The sequence below is a fragment of the Tamandua tetradactyla genome, chromosome 3, assembly GCF_023851605.1.
Source record: "Tamandua tetradactyla isolate mTamTet1 chromosome 3, mTamTet1.pri, whole genome shotgun sequence".
Lineage (NCBI taxonomy): Eukaryota > Metazoa > Chordata > Mammalia > Pilosa > Myrmecophagidae > Tamandua > Tamandua tetradactyla.
In genome coordinates this window covers 40,698,668-40,716,609 of record NC_135329.1, presented here as the reverse complement: position 1 = coordinate 40,716,609, position 17,942 = coordinate 40,698,668, and the positions used below count along the sequence as shown (strand labels likewise).

The following is a 17,942-nucleotide window of genomic DNA, read 5'->3' as shown; positions in this document are numbered from 1 at the left end:
AAATTGAGACATATTCAGTGCATTATGTATGAAAAGTACAGAAAATAAGATGCAGATTTTTCGGATTTTCTGCCAGGTCAGTCTGCCAAGGTCTCCTGCTGTGGGGTGGGGGCGGCTCAAACCTTTTTATTCCACCACCACGAGTCTAAGAAAAGCCGAGTGTTTTTCTGGGCTTTCTCTACCTAGGCACCCCCGCGGACGTGGTACGGCCCTATCTCCCCCCCGCCGGCCGCCCGCCGTGGAGGTGCCCTGCCGGCCGGGGGCGGGGCCGAGCGCCGCGGCTCCGCCCACAAGGCGGGCGGGTGGGCAGGCGGTTGGGCTCGATTACGTTGCCGCTGCGCGGAGCAAAGTCGTGACCTTGCATTTCTGCAGTCTGGTGACTGTCTGCGTGTAGACCTGTGGCGTGTGGCCCGGGGAGCCCCGACGGGTGGGGCGATACCCACCCGGGAGCGAGGCGGCGCGCGGAGCCGAGGTGAGCTGGGACCTGAGCTGCGGACGGCGGGACCGCGCGGAGCCCGGGCTGGGCGAGGGGGCGGGGCGGGGCCGGACCTGGGGCAGGGGAGGGGGTTGAGGCCGGGGCGGGGGCTGAGGCCGGGGCGGGGGCTGAGGCCGGGGTCCGGGGCGGGGGCTGAGGCCGGGGTCCAGGCCGGCGCGCGCGGGGTGTCGGACCTCAAGAGCGAGTGCAGTGAGGCCTTAGCTAGGAGGCGTCCGCTCCTATCGTCCCCTCCTACCTGCGGGGTGATTTTGCGAGCCCCCTCCAGCCCCCGGAACCCCGTGGGTGAACTTTTGTTTTGCTTTTTTCATTGCAAGGCTGTTTTACTGAGAGTGGAAAATTTTCCGACTTGGAAAATCGCCTGTCTGACTCGCTTGAGTTGGTAAAATGGCAGGACTGAGGGGAAGGGATGCAGGTTACTTGAGGCGGGTGCGTGTTTCGTCCGTGATTTCATTTGCTTCTGTCAGACCTGCTTGGTAGGTGGTGGTTGTTTACCCATTTTACAGATGTGGCTTCTAAGGCTCAGAACGGAGAGGTCTCGCTCAGAACCAGAACGAGCACTGAGCCCCTCTGTCATAGCCCAGCGCGGTTTTACGATTGGTCTTGCCCACGTCGGGGTCGCTGGGGTTGCCTTGGGATGGGAGGAAGTGACAAGCTGGGGCTTGTCACCACGCCTTGGGATCAGCCGCCCAGGATTAGGGCCTTGCGGGAGGATAGGAGGTTAGAGAACCTGCCCTGACACCAGATCCTGTAAGTGATTTCTTTTCTCCCCCAGCGTGGGATGGGACCGAGTGGAGAGGTGGGGCGTGCGCAGGGGGTTCCAACTCCTGTTTGAATTGACGCTTCTGTGTGCATGCAATCTATAACTGGCCGTTACTGCTTATTTCCCTGGTTTTGTATTTTACTTAAAGATATGTTAGAAAAATTGTGAGAAGGAAAGATCAGTGATTAGGGGAAAAGCAGTGACTGAAGGAAATATGGATAATTGAACAAATATGAGCCAACCATTTCTTCCCACTGAATTTTGACACTTTTGTGCGTTCCTTGGAGAAACAACACTAATAGACTGGCCATGGTCTTTTAGGCCATAGTTGTTAAGTAAGTTCTCACTGAGCATATACCTTAAAAAGTTAAAATAGTAGATTCTGTAGGTGGCCTCAAAGATATTCATTGCTGAATATTTTATAATAATGAGAAACTGCAAGAAACCTAATAAGGAATTGGGCAAGTAAATGATGGTACTTTCATGTAGTGGAGTCTTTACAGTTCTAAAGACCATATTGTAGAGGATGTTTCACTTGGAAAAATGCAATAATATATTGCAAAAAGGAGTGAAACAGGCCACAGAGCCGCATGGGTAGTTTTATCTCTTTATGTGAAAAAATCGAAAGCTTGTATCTCAAAAAACCAGCAGGCACCACAAAATAATCAACAACGGTTTGGAGTTGGGTGAGAGGCATACAAATGTTTATTTTTGTGTTCTTTATACTTGTTTATATTTTCTGAATTTTGTTCATCGTACATGTATTTCTTCTGATTTTTTACAAACTGTCAAAGTATAATTCTCTCAAAATGTTAGAAATGTAATTCTCATGGAAATAGTCAACATATGTCAGGTTTTATTTAACTCTTTAATGAAGGAACCAGTAAGATGACAAAGCTAGTTAAAAACAGAATACAAAATTTGGTGAGTATAAAAGAGGATTGGTGAATATCCTGCTGTACAATGAAACCATAACCTTTGGGATGAACTTTTCTCTGGAGAGAAAGGAAAATTATTGCACCTTAATAGTTTTCTACAAATTAACCTCTAACTTTATAGATTGCAAGATATCTAGTTCCTAATCAATAGAAAACAGGAACAGAAAAGAACTGAAAGTTATTTTCCCCGGTCAAATGATCTTTTGGCAGGTTTGTTAAGCAGTGTTCAAGTATGACATAAAAAAGCATGCATTCTATCGCTCTCTCTCTCTCTCTCTCTTTTTTTTTTTTTTACTTCATTGCCAAGTTTTGGATAAGTTATCTTAACCAAACACACTAATGCTTGTACCTATCGCAATTTAGCCTGAGGTGAGTAGAAGGAGCTCAATAGATGCTTGTCAGATTAATTGAAAAGGATCCTAATTGTCATTTAGTCCAAGCTCCTGCTTTATAGGCAAGTTTACATAATTTACCTAAAACTCAACTTTTTTGGCACTCAAATTAAAAATAACAATTCATGTTCCAGTGCAATAGAGCAGCTTAAACGAGGGAAATTTATAAAACAAAAACTAAGATGAGGTGTATCGATACATTCCCCCACCCCCACCCCAAAATTAAGATGTACTGAAAGTTAGGGGTTAGGACTTTTAGGTGTGGCACTAAGACTGGCTCTGTTTCTTCAACTGCTGAAATGAAGGGGCCAGGTTGATGGTCTTCAAAGTCTTCGAGTTAAGAGTAATATGATAAATTGGTGCTATTCCATCTCCACTTTTATGCATCGAGTGTGTAAATGACATTCGGAAGCAATGACTTCCAGCTATGAATGATATTTTAAGCTTCAGGTGATATAAAGAAGTCTGAAGCTTGAAGTGAAGAGGTAGAAGTGAAAGTGGAATGGTTGTGATAGTTTTTGTCCATCTGAGCAGAGGACTAGACTTTGCAGGGGCTCAGAAAGCTGAGAGCGATGTAGCAAGATAGAGGACCAGAACGAGAGGCAAAAGAAGAACTGAAATTCTGCTCCACACAGCTGGCTGCCACTGATTTACCAGAGCAGCACTCTCTTTGGGTGGGAAAATAAACTAGAAAGTGAACCCTGAGGTCAGAGACCGACCAGTAAGTAGAGACAGAAAATAGTAAACAGTAGCTGTTAGTTAGCACTGTCTTTTGGATGTTTCTGGATTGAGCGGGGATTTAGGTAAAACTGACATCTTTGAAGGCAGCAGTGCCTTCTAGGAACGCCTGATTGCCCAGGCTGGTTCCCTTTGGGTCCGCTGTCACCTAGGACCTGGCCGTTTATGCTCATGGCTCAGATGGTTGAATTCACCACCTCTTTGCATCCTGTGCTGGAGGATGTGGATTGGAGCTGATCAAACCTAGAGAGACTAATGGTAGCAGGTAAAAACCAGAACAGCACCAGTTTGCCCAGAATATAGTAACATGAATTATTAGGAGGTTTTGAGTGAGGACTCACTACAAACAGAGTTGGTTATAGAATTTGAAGGGGTAATGAGAATTCAGGTTTTTACAGTCTGTTGTTTCCGCTTATCTATTCGGCTCCTGCTTTGTGACACTGCCTACATGAGCTTGCCAGGTCTCCGCTCTCCACTGTTTCTTTGTTTTCAGCAGCTGACCTTAACCTATCCACAAATCTTTCTTTAAATACAGTAATACCCTCAAAAAGGTTACCAGAGAGACTTGAAGACCTGGAAGCCATTCTCTTAGGTTATTATTTTTTTTTTGACTTTTTTTTATTGTATAATATAGCATATATACAAAGCAAAGAAAGAAAAAAGCACTAGTTTTCAAAGCACTCTTCAACGGGTAGTTACAGGACAGATCCCAAAGTTTGTATTTTGGCTACCATACTATCATCTCAGATTTTTTCTGCTCCAGAACATTGAAGGCTAGAAGGAATAAATATATATTTTTTAATCATCACGATTGACTTTTTTGTGAAAAATAACATATCTACAAAACAGTAAATTTCAAAGCACAGCACAACAATTGGTTATAGAACAGATTTCAGAGTTTGGTGTGGGTTACAATTCCACAATTTTAGGTTTTTCCTTCTAGCTGCTCTAAGATACTGGAAACTAAAAGAAATACCAATATAATGATTCAGCAATCATACTCACTTGTTGAACCCTATTTTCTCTATAACTCCACCATCACATTTGATCTTTCTCCCACTCTTTAGGGGTATTTGTGCCATGCCCATTCTAACTTTTTCATGTTGATGTCTTAAGTTATTGTATAGTAAAACTTTTAGAGGACATTTTTTCCCCTGGATTTTTGAATTCTTGAAGCCGTCTCTGTTACCTGCTTAGCATGCTTACACCATTCCTTGTAGCATCATAATACACCCTATTTTTACCATGCTTATCTCAAATAGTCTTACTGTTAGATAGCTAAGCACACAGTCCAGAAATGATATAAACCAGTAATTGGAATCTGTGTTCTTGACTATTCTAGAGTCTCTAGGACACTGGGGAGGATGAACAGTGGCTCCTAGTCCTGTTCCAGCTTAGACCTTCCATTTTCCCTTACTGATGAAGGTTGGTTCTCAACTACAGAGACACACTTAGGTCATTGCTTCCCAATCCACAAAGGAACTTTTTCCCTTCCACTTTTAACTGCTTGTTCCCACCCACTGCCAGGGAACCCTGGTTCTGCTTGTGCTGAATGATGGGAAGAAGGAAGGTTAGAGAAGGGGAAATAAAAAAGAGGAATTCATGGCAGTCTGTTCTTGCAGGGTTTTTCTGCAGAATAATCAGATTTTTTTAAAACCAGCTTACATTAAAAACCAATCCAAAGCACACATATAGCTCTTTCTGTGTTGTGTTTTCCGGTTAGTGCTAGCCTGGATTGGGAGAAGTAAGAGACTAAACTATTCCAGCTTAGAGTCATAGAATTTTACAAATAGAATGAACTGGAAATCATGCCAGTTCCATAGTTCTGCACCTATATTAGAGTAACTGGGACTACGTTTTTAAAAATACCCAAACCTTGGTATCACTATAAAACAACTAAGTCGGAATCTCTGGAGGTGGAGGCCCGAGGGTGGGCAAATTCTATAGGTATGGAAAAAACCAAAATTTTAAAGTATACCGGAGTTGAAAGCTCTGAGGTTTTCCTTGATTGGGTCCCAATCCAGTCCCCCACTGAGGAGCTTCTTGGTGGGTAGATAAGTAAGCCTAGAATTCCTGGGAACAATATGAGTACCTATCTTGTTGTAAAGATTAAATTAATTTGCTCAGTGTAACTGCCGTACAGTTGGTGCTTGATATAGAGTGGCCAGTATTTCATAATTTTGTATTAATGTATAGTTTTTATTCCCAGAGGTCCGGTGTAGTTAAGAGGCCTAAGTTTTCTTAGCTTCTAAATAGCAGAACTAATTCTAGAACCCAGCTGCCCCAGCTGTTCTTTATCTTCCTAGATCCTAGTGCTCTCCTGTTCCTCTCCCATCCCTGCCCAGTGCCTTCCTAAATTGAAAACTCTACCAGTCCCTCCCTTGGTGTGATGTTGAGTCATCATTTTGATCAGAGCTTTTCAGAATCAAAAGGGGCCTCCCACCTCCCTCATTTCAAAATAGGTCCCAGAGAAGTAGCTTGGCCCAGAGCATATTGATGCAATATAGTGGAAACTGTAGTTCACATCTCATGACTGACATGTAGAAAAGTACAAGAAGAAATTTTAGGAGGAGTTCATGTTTTAACATAGTTTAATGGCGAGGCTTCCTTTCTACTCAGCCTGTTTTTTTTAGCTCTGTCACAGTCTCTTCCCCCCTTCAGCTTTAGGCTTTACTTGAGATTGAGTTGTACCAGGAAGATACATAAACCCAGACTGGTGGGATCAGAAGTGTGACTTGCTTGCACTACCAGGTAGCCAGAGGCAAGTCCTCTTGTCCACCTCATACACTATTCAACTTGATTCTGTTATAGATTTACTTAAACTCTGGTCCAAGAAATTTTAATTGCAGAAATAGCTGATCTTCTCCTGATTATCATCGCTATACCCATTGCAGAGATGCTCCATTATATATTGAAAGCATATATACCAGAGGTAAAATAACATTGAAGTCATCAGAATCCTAGATGAGAAAATGTGAATGAAGTATGTTTTTTTCCTCTGAATTAGATTCATATTCATAGAGATCTGGACTGTATTAAAGCTAGAATGGTTAAATTAAGAGAAAGGTAAACACTTCCATTTTGGGCTTTGATTATATAACCATTATTAAATCTAAACTTCTAGCAGTTATAAATATTTCATTCATAGTTTACATGAGGCCCATGATATCAGGTCTCAGCACATGCCTCTGTCAGCTGGTGCTTTGTATGTCTTTGGAGCTGAGGGTTCATTTTTGGCTAATGTAGATTAACGCTAGTTTAATGCATCAAACAGGTCTTTAGCATATCTTAGAATCAGTTCTACTGGAGAGATTTAGGCACCTTTGAACCAAAATGCAGTTTCTGGTCAGCCCTCTCAGTGCCCTTGGCTCTTGTTCTGTCCTCACAATTCAGTCAGATGTGGGTTTGGGGTGAATGGGCTCTTACGGTTTTTTTCTTCTGTGATATTCCTTAAGAATTCGGAGTTCAAACCGTGTATTAGGTAGCATGATTCCCTCTCCCCCGGTCTCGCTTTGTGTTCACTAGATGTGGATGCAGAGAGGGCCTTCCCCCTTCCTGAGAAGATGTCCTGTCTAAGTGAGCCCTGACAGAACAGATGAGGTGTGAAAATGGAAGCGTAATGGGAAAGAAATCCAGTGGAGAATCTGAAAGCCTGGTTTTTAATCCTCCTTTGTCAGTAATTAATTCTGTGCATTGGTTTCCTTCCAATTAAATTGAAAGGCTGGAATAGATAACTTCAAAATTCTTGCTAATTTTGAAAACTTGGGACTTGGTATTTTTGCAATTTAACAAATAAGACAAGTCCTAAATTAGGGAAATTTGACCACTTGAGCATAATTTAAAATCTGTTCATATATTCAACAGATCCTTACTGGACACCTAATCGTCACCAGACATTTATCAGGCAGCAGGGATACAGTGATGGACAAGGCAGACATGGACTGTGCCTTCAGAATGCTGATAGGAGTAAACAGAGACACTTTATGTATTATAAGGGAAAATGCCCTGGTGCCCTAGGAGCTTGTAGCAAAAGGGTTTAGCCTAGTCAGTGGTACTTCCCTGTTCCAGGAAGGCTGTGGATTAAGTTACATCATGGAGGCCCAGACTCATGGGCACAACAGAAACTTTCAGACAATGACCACTTTATTACTTACACAGCGCAAAGAGTCCAAAAGAACAGGGGAAGGAGGCTCTTCATGGCTGGTCTCCCCAGGTGGCCAAAAACTCAGGGTCAATAGACAGCAATTCTGCACACCCCACTTTGTACCAGAAAAGAGAGACCAGTCTATACTGTTTGAGTGTGGTTTTTATCCACTTTGGGGGTTGGGATCCCCAGTACTGAGAATCCTTGCTTTGTTAGCATCTGGAGCTGCTTGTTCCCTATTACCAGGTTTAAAGTCTGGCTGGGCTTTTTCACTAGACTTCACCTTTCCCCCCCAGATGTGGCAGAATGGTACACAGTAGAAAAGGAAGTGGGGTAGCAGTGTTTTTGTCTTGGATTCTAGAAGTAAAATGCTTTCACAAGGTAGTTATTTAAGTGCATGTGTGTGTGTGTATGTTTAATTCTGCGGAATCTGTAAATTGTGTAACTGACCATTATATTGCTGTGGAAGTTAGAGCCTAATTTGTGGTATATCCACTGGAGGAGTATAAGACCTTCTGTTTCTGTTAGCAAATTCCTGCCTCCAATTAGTGGTCATATCTATTTTCAGATTTTCTTCTTTCATTGTGGTATTTCCAGTGAATATCATCCTGCAAAGTTTATTTATCTTTTTATATGTATAATACTAAAGAATTTTTTTAAGATAAAGATCTTTTATATTTGTGTGGTACTGAGTAGTGGTATCTCCTAGCTTCTGCTTAGTCAGCCAAAAGTGACTTGACTTTTCTTTCTTCAGATTGAAGACACATCTATGAAGACCGTAGGAACGATTGCATTAACTTTGTTTTCTTGGAGAAGACAGAGTATAGGACCCACAAGCCCTGTGTTTACCCTGAAACTCCTTTGATATAAAATTTAGGACAATGAATCTTGAAAGTGATGGAGCGACATCAGAGAGCGTTTTTGATTTGGACTATGCTTCTTGGAAAATCCGCTTAACACTAGTGATAGCCGGTTTTTTCTTTTACCTGGGTGTTTTTGTGGTCTGCCACCAGCTGTCTTCCTCCCTGAACTCCACTTACCGTTCTTTGGTGGCCAAAGAAAAGGTCTTCTGGAATCTTGCAGCCACTCGGGCTGTCTTTGGTGTTCAGAGTACAGTGGCAGGCCTGTGGGCCCTGTTGGTGGACTCTGTACTTCAAGCTGATAAAGCAGTTAACCAGCAGAACTGGTGTTGGTTCAACATTGCCACTGCAACTGGATTCTTTTTCTTTGAGAATGTGGCGGTTCACCTGTCCAACTTGTTTTTCCGGACGTTTGATTTGTTTTTAGTTGTCCACCATCTCTTTGCCTTTCTTGGCTTCCTTGGTTCAGTGATCAATCTCAAAGCTGGCCACTATCTAGCTATGACCACAATGCTTTTGGAGATGAGCACCCCCTTCACCTGCATTTCCTGGATGCTCTTAAAGGTAAGTGTTTCTTGTAAAGTGTATGATTCAGTCTCAGTTTTTACTATTGTCAGCAGAAGTCAAAGAGCCGAGAAGAGTACTTTATGCACCTGATAATATTGAGTTTTCCCTGAATCTTGTAACCCTGGAAAACAGCGATGGTTAAGAAATACCCTCATGCTTGCATTTCTGAAAATTGTTTACTGCAAAGAACCACTTTTCTCCATATGACTTAGATAAAACCCTTGTTTGCCTATGACAAGGCTGGACACACACCCTCCATGCTCCCATTCTTAGTCTCATAAATGATTAGCTCATGGACTTATTCCCACTCCTCTGTTGGAACAAAATTCCTGATAATCAAACTTTGGTTAAGGTCCTCAATTCTGGCCCATTCTCAGCCTCAGTCACCATACTGTCCCTCAGGGCTCCCAGAGAATAGGCTGGCCTCAGGGAGAACAAATCTAATCAACTATCTCATCTCTCCACCCTTCCCTCTTATTCCTCTACACTGGGTTCTTTATAGTCTTTATTCCTTTATACAAAACAACACCGTTTTTGCCTAACTCTTAAAATGTTTGTGGATTGTATAGCCAGAGTATTCTCCCTATTGCAGGAGTCCCTTTCCCCTCCTTGCTATAATCCTTTTCCAATAAAGTCTCTCCTTACTGAGTACAGATTTGTTATTTGACAGCATTTAATATTTGTATGAATGTTTAGAACTTCATTGTGAACCATACTGTAAACTCATCAGCAGACTAAATTGTAGCATGCAAATTCAGTAATAAACTTATTTTGGTTGAATTCCATTTTATTAATTGTAAACAGATCTTTTAGTTTTCCAATTCCATAAAGAAAGAAAACTCAGTGGATCTTATGTCTCAGTAAATATCCCTAGAAAACAGGGATTTTCCTTCCTTTACATACTTTTTAATAATCTTAATAAAATTTGCATATTCATACCTTTTCTGCTTTTTATTTTTTATTTTTGAATGATTGTTTTACTAGTGTTTAGAATTGTTGATGACCTAGGTTTTTTGTTTGTCTGGCAGGTTTTGTGCCATTAATTCCCTTTTTGTTTTTGAAGTATATGAAATTCTTTAAAATACACTTTTCACAGGATAATTTATATGAAACTTGAAAAAATACTTTTTTGTTGTTATTAATGCAGTCACCCCAAATTGGTCAGATTGTTTTCAGGCCCTCTTGTGTATAAAACACCATTGTTGAGGCGGGGCCAAGATGGTGGCTTAGTAAGGTACGTGCGTCTTAGTTCCTCCTCCAGAGCAACTACTAGGTGAACAGAAACAGCTCCCGGGGCCACGGCAGGGAATGGACACACAGCATACCCCAGTCTGGACTGGCTAGTCTGACTGCGAGACTCAGCTGCGGTGAGATCCCCGAGCGACGCGTGATTTCCAGAGCAGCGGCAGCTGTGGCGGCCGGAGCTCCTCCCTCCCTCCTTCCCGGGCCGGCTGAGAGTCTCGGAGAGGCAAGTTTCCCAAGCTGCGGCGGCCGGCACCCCTCTTTTGCGGGCGGCTTCCTGGTCCGGCTATGAGTCTCGGATCAGAGGGCTACCCAAGCTGCGGTGGCCCTCCCCCGCAGGTGGCTTTCTGGTCCGATGGCGAATTCCCCAGGCCGCGGCGGCCTGTGACAGGCGCCCCTCCCCTGCGGGCGGCTTCCTGGTCCGGTAGCGAATTCCCCGGGCCCGCTGCGGCCAGCGACCAACACCCCTCCAGGGAGAGGAGGGAATTTCCGACAGTGGCAGGGACTGGGTCCAACCAAACACCAATAGGGAAATTAATAAAGGAGCCACAGGGTCCCCTCAAGCAGCGGCGGCTGACGCCCCCACCACGCGCGGCCCCCCAAACCAACTGAGAGAATTGGATCGGAAATCCTCAGGCCGTGGAGAACGGTGACCGGGGGGATCCCTTCCAAACACGTGAGACAAACATGTGCCACGAGCACCACCTACTGGGCAGGATAAGAAAAACAGAACCCAGAGATTTCACAGAAAAATCTTACAACCTTGTTGGGTCCGACACCCAGGGAAATCTGACTAAATGCCCAAACGCCAGCAGCAGAAGATAACGGTCCACGCTCAGAAGATTGAGAATATGGCCCAGTCAAAGGAACAAACCAATAGTTCAAATGAGATACAAGAGCTGAGACAACTAATGCTGAATATACGAACAGAAATGGAAAACCTCTTCAAAAATGAAATCGAGAAATTGAGGGAGGACATGAAGAAGACATGGGCTGAACAAAAAGAAGAAATAGAAAAACTGAAAAAACAAATCACAGAACTTATGGAAGTGAAGGATGAAGTAGAAAAGATGGAAAAAACAATGGATACCTACAATGATAGATTTAAAGAGACAGAAGATAGAATTAGTGATTTGGAGGATGGAACGTCTGAATTCCAAAAAGAAACAGAAACTATCGGGAAAAGAATGGAAAAATTTGAACAGGGTATCAGGGAACTCAAGGACAATATGAAGCGCACAAATATACGTGTTGTGGGTGTCCCAGAAGGAGAAGAGAAGGGAAAAGGAGGAGAAAAACTAATGGAAGAAATTATCACTGAAAATTTCCCAACTCTTATGAAAGACCTAAAATTACAGATCCAAGAAGTGCAGCGCACCCCAAAGAGATTAGACCCAAATAGGCGTTCTCCAAGACACTTACTAGTTAGAATGTCAGAGGTCAAAGAGAAAGAGAGGATCTTGAAAGCAGCAAGAGAAAAACAATCCATCACATACAAGGGAAACCCAATAAGACTATGTGTAGATTTCTCAGCAGAAACCATGGAAGCTAGAAGACAGTGGGATGATATATTTAAATTACTAAAAGAGAAAAACTTCCAACCAAGACTCCTATATCCAGCAAAATTATCCTTCAAAAATGAGGGAGAAATTAAAACATTCTCAGACAAAAAGTCACTGGAGAATTTGTGACCAAGAGACCAGCTCTGCAAGAAATACTAAAGGGAGCACTAGAGTCAGATACAAAAAGACAGAAGAGAGAGGTATGGAGAAGAGTGTAGAAAGAAGGAAAATCAGATATGATATATATATAATATAAAAGGCAAAATGTTAGAGGAAAATATTATCCAAACAGTAATAACACTAAATGATAATGGACTGAATTCCCCAATCAAAAGACATAGATTGGCAGAATGGATTAAAAAACAGGATCCTTCTATATGCTGTCTACAGGAAATACATCTTAGACCCAAAGATAAACATAGGTTGAAAGTGAAAGGTTGGGAAAAGATATTTCATGCAAATAACAACCAGAAAAGAGCAGGAGTGGCTATACTAATATCCAACAAATTAGACTTCAAATGTAAAGCAGTTAAAAGAGACAAAGAAGGCCACTATATACTAATAAAAGGAACAATTAAACAAGAAGATATAACAATCATAAATATTTACGCACCGAACCAGAATGCCCCAAAATACGTGAGGAATACACTGCAAACACTGAAAAGGGAAATAGACTCATATACCATAATAGTTGGAGACTTCAATTCACCACTCTCATCAATGGACAGAACATCTAGACAGAGGATCAATAAAGAAATAGAGAATCTGAATATTACTATAAATGAGCTAGACTTAACAGACATTTATAGGACATTACATCCCATATCAGCAGGATACACCTTTTTCTCAAGTGCTCATGGATCATTCTCAAAGATAGACCATATGCTGGGTCACAAAGCAAGTCTTAACAAATTTAAAAAGATTGAAATCATACACAACACTTTCTCAGATCATAAAGGAATGAACTTGGAAATCAATAATAGGCGGAGTACCAGAAAATTCACAAATACGTGGAGGCTCAACAGCACACTCTTAAACAACGACTGGGTCAAAGAAGAAATTGCTAGAGAAATTAGCAAATACCTCGAGGCGAATGAAAACGAAAACACAACATATCAAAACTTATGGGACGCAGCAAAGGCAGTGCTAAGAGGGAAATTTATTGCCCTAAATGCCTATATCAGAAAAGAAGAAAAGGCAAAAATGCAGGAATTAACTGTCCACTTGGAAGAACTGGAGAAAGAACAGCAAACTAATCCCAAAGCAAGCAAAAGGAAAGAAATAACAAAGATTAGAGCAGAAATAAATGAAATTGAAAACATGAAAACAATAGAGAAAATCAATAAGACCAGAAGTTGGTTCTGTGAGAAAATCAATAAGATTGATGGGCCCTTAGCAAGATTGACAAAAAGAAGAAGAGAGAGGATGCAAATAAATAAGATCAGAAATGGAAGAGGAGACATAACTACTGACCTCACAGAAATAAAGGAGGTAATAACAGGATACTATGAACAACTTTACGCTAATAAATACAACAATTTAGAGGAAATGGACGGGTTCCTGGAAAGACATGAACAACCAACTTTGACTCAAGAAGACATAGATGACCTCAACAAACCAATCACAAGTAAAGAAATTGAATTAGTCATTCAAAAGTTTCCTAAAAAGAAAAGTCCAGGACCAGACGGCTTCACATGTGAATTCTATCAAACATTCCAGAAAGAATTAGTACCAACTCTCCTCAAACTCTTCAAAAAAATCGAAGCGGAGGGAAAACTACCTAATTCATTCTGTGAAGCCAACATCACCCTCATACCAAAACCAGGCAAAGATATTACAAAAAAAGAAAACTACAGGCCAGTCTCTCTAATGAATATAGATGCAAAAATCCTCAATAAAATTCTAGCAAATCGTATCCAACAACACATTAAAAGAATTATACATCATGACCAAGTAGGATTCATCCCAGGTATGCAAGGATGGTTCAACATAAGAAAATCAATTAATGTAATACACCATATCAACAAATCAAAGCAGAAAAATCACATGATGATCTCAATTGATGCAGAGAAGGCATTTGACAAGATTCAACATCCTTTCCTGTTGAAAACACTTCAAAAGATAGGAATACAAGGGAACTTCCTTTAAATGATAAAGGGAATATATGAAAAACCCACAGCTAATATCATCCTCAATGGGGAAAAATTGAAAACTTTCCCCCTAAGATCAGGAACAAGACAAGGATGTCCACTATCACCACTATTATTCAACATTGTGTTGGAGGTTCTAGCCAGAGCAATTAGGCAAGAAAAAGAAATACAAGGCATCAAAATTGGAAAGGAAGAAGTAAAACTATCACTGTTTGCAGATGATATGATACTATACGTCAAAAACCCGGAAAAATCCACAGCAAAACTACTAGAGCTAATAAATGAGTACAGCAAAGTAGCAGGTTACAAGATCAACATTCAAAAATCTGTGGCATTTCTATACACTAGCAATGAACAAGCTGAGGGGGAAATCAAGAAACGAATCCCATTTACAATTGCAACTAAAAGAATAAAATACCTAGGAATAAATTTAACTAAAGAGACAAAAAACCTATATAAAGAAAACTACAAAAAACTGCTAAAAGAAATCACAGAAGACCTAAATAGATGGAAGGGCATACCGTGTTCATGGATTGGAAGACTAAATATAGTTAAGATGTCAATCCTACCTAAATTGATTTACAGATTCAATGCAATACCAATCAAAATCCCAACAACTTATTTTTCAGAAATAGAAAAACCAATAAGCAAATTTATCTGGAAGGGCAGGGTGCCCCGAATTGCTAAAAACATCTTGAGGAAAAAAAAATGAAGCTGGAGGTCTCGCACTGCCTGACTTTAAGGCATATTATGAAGCCACAGTGGTCAAAACAGCATGGTATTGGCATAAAGATAGATATATCGACCAATGGAATCGAATAGAGTGCTCAGATATAGACCCTCTCATCTACGGACATTTGATCTTTGATAAGGCAGTCAAGCCAACTCACCTGGGACAGAACGGTCTCTTCAATAAATGGTGCCTAGAGAACTGGATATCCATATGCAAAAGAATGAAAGAAGACCCATATCTCACACCCTACACAGAAGTTAACTCAAAATGGATCAAAGATCTAAACATTAGGTCTAAGACCATAAAACAGTTAGAGGAAAATGTAGGGAGATATCTTATGAATCTTACAAGTGGAGGCAGTTTTATGGACCTTAAACCTAAAGCAAGAGCACTGAAGAAGGAAATAAATAAATGGGAACTCCTCAAAATTAAACACTTTTGTGCATCAAAGAACTTCATCAAGAAAGTAGAAAGACAGCCTACACAATGGGAGACAATATTTGGAAATGACATATCAGATAAAGGTCTAGTATCCAGAATTTATAAAGAGATTGTTCAACTCAACAACAAAAAGACAGCCAACCCAATTACGAAATGGGAAAAAGAGTTGAATAGACACCTCTCAGAAGAGGAAATACAAATGGCCAAAAGGCACATGAAGAGATGCTCAATGTCCCTGGCCATTAGAGAAATGCAAATCAAAACCACAGTGAGATATCATCTCACACCCACCAGAATGGCCATTATCAACAAAACAGAAAATGACAAGTGCTGGAGAGGATGCGGTGAAAGAGGCACACTTATCCACTGTTGGTGGGAATGTCAAATGATGCAACCACTGTGGAAGGCAGTTTGGCGGTTCCTCAAAAAGCTGAATATAGAATTGCCATACGACCCAGCAATACCATTGCTGGGAATCTACTCAAAGGAATTAAGGGCAAAAACTCAAACGGACATTTGCACACCAGTGTTTATAGCAGCGTTATTTACAATTGCAAAGAGATGGAAACAGCCAAAATGTCCATCAACAGACGAGTGGCTAAACAAACTGTGGTATATACATACAATGGAATATTATGCAGCTTTAAGACAGGATAAACTTATGAAGCATGTAATAACATGGATGGACCTAGAGAACATTATGCTGAGTGAGTCTAGCCAAAAACTAAAAGACAAATACTGTGTGGTCCCAATGATGTGAATCGACATTCGAGAATAAACTTGGAATATGTCATTGGTAACAGAGTCCAGCAGGAGTTAGAAACAGGGTAAGATAATGGGTAATTGGAGCTGATGGGATACAGACTGTGCAACAGAACTAGATTCAAAAACTCAAAAATGGACAGCACAATAATACCTAAATGTAAAGTAATCATGTTAAAACACTGAAGGAAGCTGCATCCGAGCTATAGGTTTTTGTTTTGTTTTGTTTTGTTTTGTTTTTACTATTATTACTTTTATTTTTTTCTCTATATTAACATTCTATATCTTTTTCGGTTGTGTTGCTAGTTCTTCTAAACTGATGCAAATGTACTAAGAAACGATGATCATGCATCTATGTGATGATTTTAAGAATTACTGATTGCATATGTAGAATGGTATGATTTCTAAATGTTGGGTTAATTTCTTTTTTTCCGTTAATTAATAAAAAAAAATGAAATTAAAAAAAAACACCATTGTTACAGAAACAATGGAAATTGCAGAAACAATGGAAATCTAAAATATCCTTTTTGCCTTCAAGGTCTAGTTGGAAAGTGGTCTAAGCACATCAAAAGTGAATTGACACGGGTGGTTCAGTGGTAGAATGCTCACCTTTCATGCGGAGACCCGGGTTTAATTCCCAGACCATGCACCAAAAAGAAAGAAAAAATCAATTGGCAGCATAATGGTACAGACTGTTCATACGTACAGACATTTATTAAACACCAGTTATTACGTGCCAGCTTCACAGGATAATTTATATGAAACTTGAAAAAATGCTTTTTTGTTGTTATTAATGCAGTCACCCCAAATTGGTCAGATTGTTTTCAGGCCCTCTTTCGTATAAAACACCATTGTTAACTTTGAGCAGAAACAATGGAAATCTAAAATATCCTTTTTGCCTTCAAGGTCTAGTTGGAAAGTGGTCTAAGCACATCAAAAGTGAATTGACACGGGTGGTTCAGTGGTAGAATGCTCACCTTTCATGCAGAGACCCGGGTTTAATTCCCAGACCATGCACCAAAAAAAAAGAAAAAATCAATTGGCAGCATAATGGTACAGACTGTTCATATGTACAAACATTTATTAAACACCAGTTATTACGTGCCAGCACTGTGCTAGCAACTGAGACTCCAAGGAAGGACATCCCTGCTATTCCCCCAGGCTGTCCCATCTGGGGTCAGGATAGAATGTGTGAGTCCTGGAATAGAGGTATGTGCAGCTTACAGCATGTATCCGGGACTCAAGTGGGAACCTGTATAGCCTGGAAAAGGAAAAAGTGAGGCTTTAGTTGAGTCATAGCTTATCAATGCCAGCTTGGCAAAAATCATTGCCAGTGCAAAGCCTTATAGGGAAGCCATGAAAAAAAAGTTATAGACAGTAGGTTAGAGTGAAGAGGCTGGAGAGGTTATTGTGAATGTGTGTATTTTTGAGAGAAAGCTGGAGATGTCTGGGGGGTAGGTGGATGGGGTGTGATTTGTATAAATCTTCTGTAGGACAGAAGGATTGGAAACCATAAGTGGATTGAGAGAGTCACTTAATTGCCCATTTTACCTCTGAGGTCACTTGCTGGAAGAATGGATGATAGATAAAGCTGCTGTGCTGGATGATGTGTGAGGGTCATTTTAAATAAGATGCTAAGACTTGGTACCCCTGTAAATATCCTGTGCACATCTCTTGTTAGTCCCCATATCACATAGTTTTTCAGTTTTCCCTTGATGCATTTCCTCTGCACAAAATTCGAAGCTTCTTGAGGACAAGGGACTATAATTTAACTGTTTCTCGGTCACACCAAGTATATTTATAGTTAAGTGTGGAGTGCAGGAGTACATATTAGAGAAAGAAGCTTTGGCACAGGATTATTATATAATCCATTCCATAACATTGGAACATATTATGCTTCAAAAATAAAACTTCCATGGCAAAAAAAAAGTATATATATATATATACATCTGAAAGGAAAGTAGAGCAGTTCTACACCTAGATATATACCCAACAGAAATGTGTCCATATGTTTATTAAAACGCATGTAGTGGAGGGTGGGCCATGGTGGCTCAGCAGGCAGAGTTCTCGCCTGCCATGCTGGAGACCCAGGTTCAATTCCCAGTTCTGCCCATGCGGAAAAAAATACAACAAAACGCATGTAGTGGAATCTTCATA

General features: G+C 40.8%; 1 protein-coding gene across 5 annotated transcripts in view; it reads left to right on the top strand.

Annotated features, from left to right (window-relative positions):
• Positions 1–324: 324 nt before the first annotated feature.
• CLN8 (CLN8 transmembrane ER and ERGIC protein) overlaps positions 325–17,942 on the top strand; it is a 53,877-nt gene continuing 36,259 nt past the window's right edge. For 2 of the 5 annotated variants that reach the window (XR_013172472.1, XM_077153012.1), the window contains exons 1-2: positions 325–472; positions 8,223–8,892. Coding sequence is in view for 1 of the 5 variants with exons in the window: in XM_077153012.1 (XP_077009127.1) it covers positions 8,350–8,892 (543 nt within the window). In the remaining 4 variants the exon portion in view is untranslated. The other 3 variants (XR_013172473.1, XR_013172474.1, XR_013172475.1) reach the window with 3 other exon arrangements.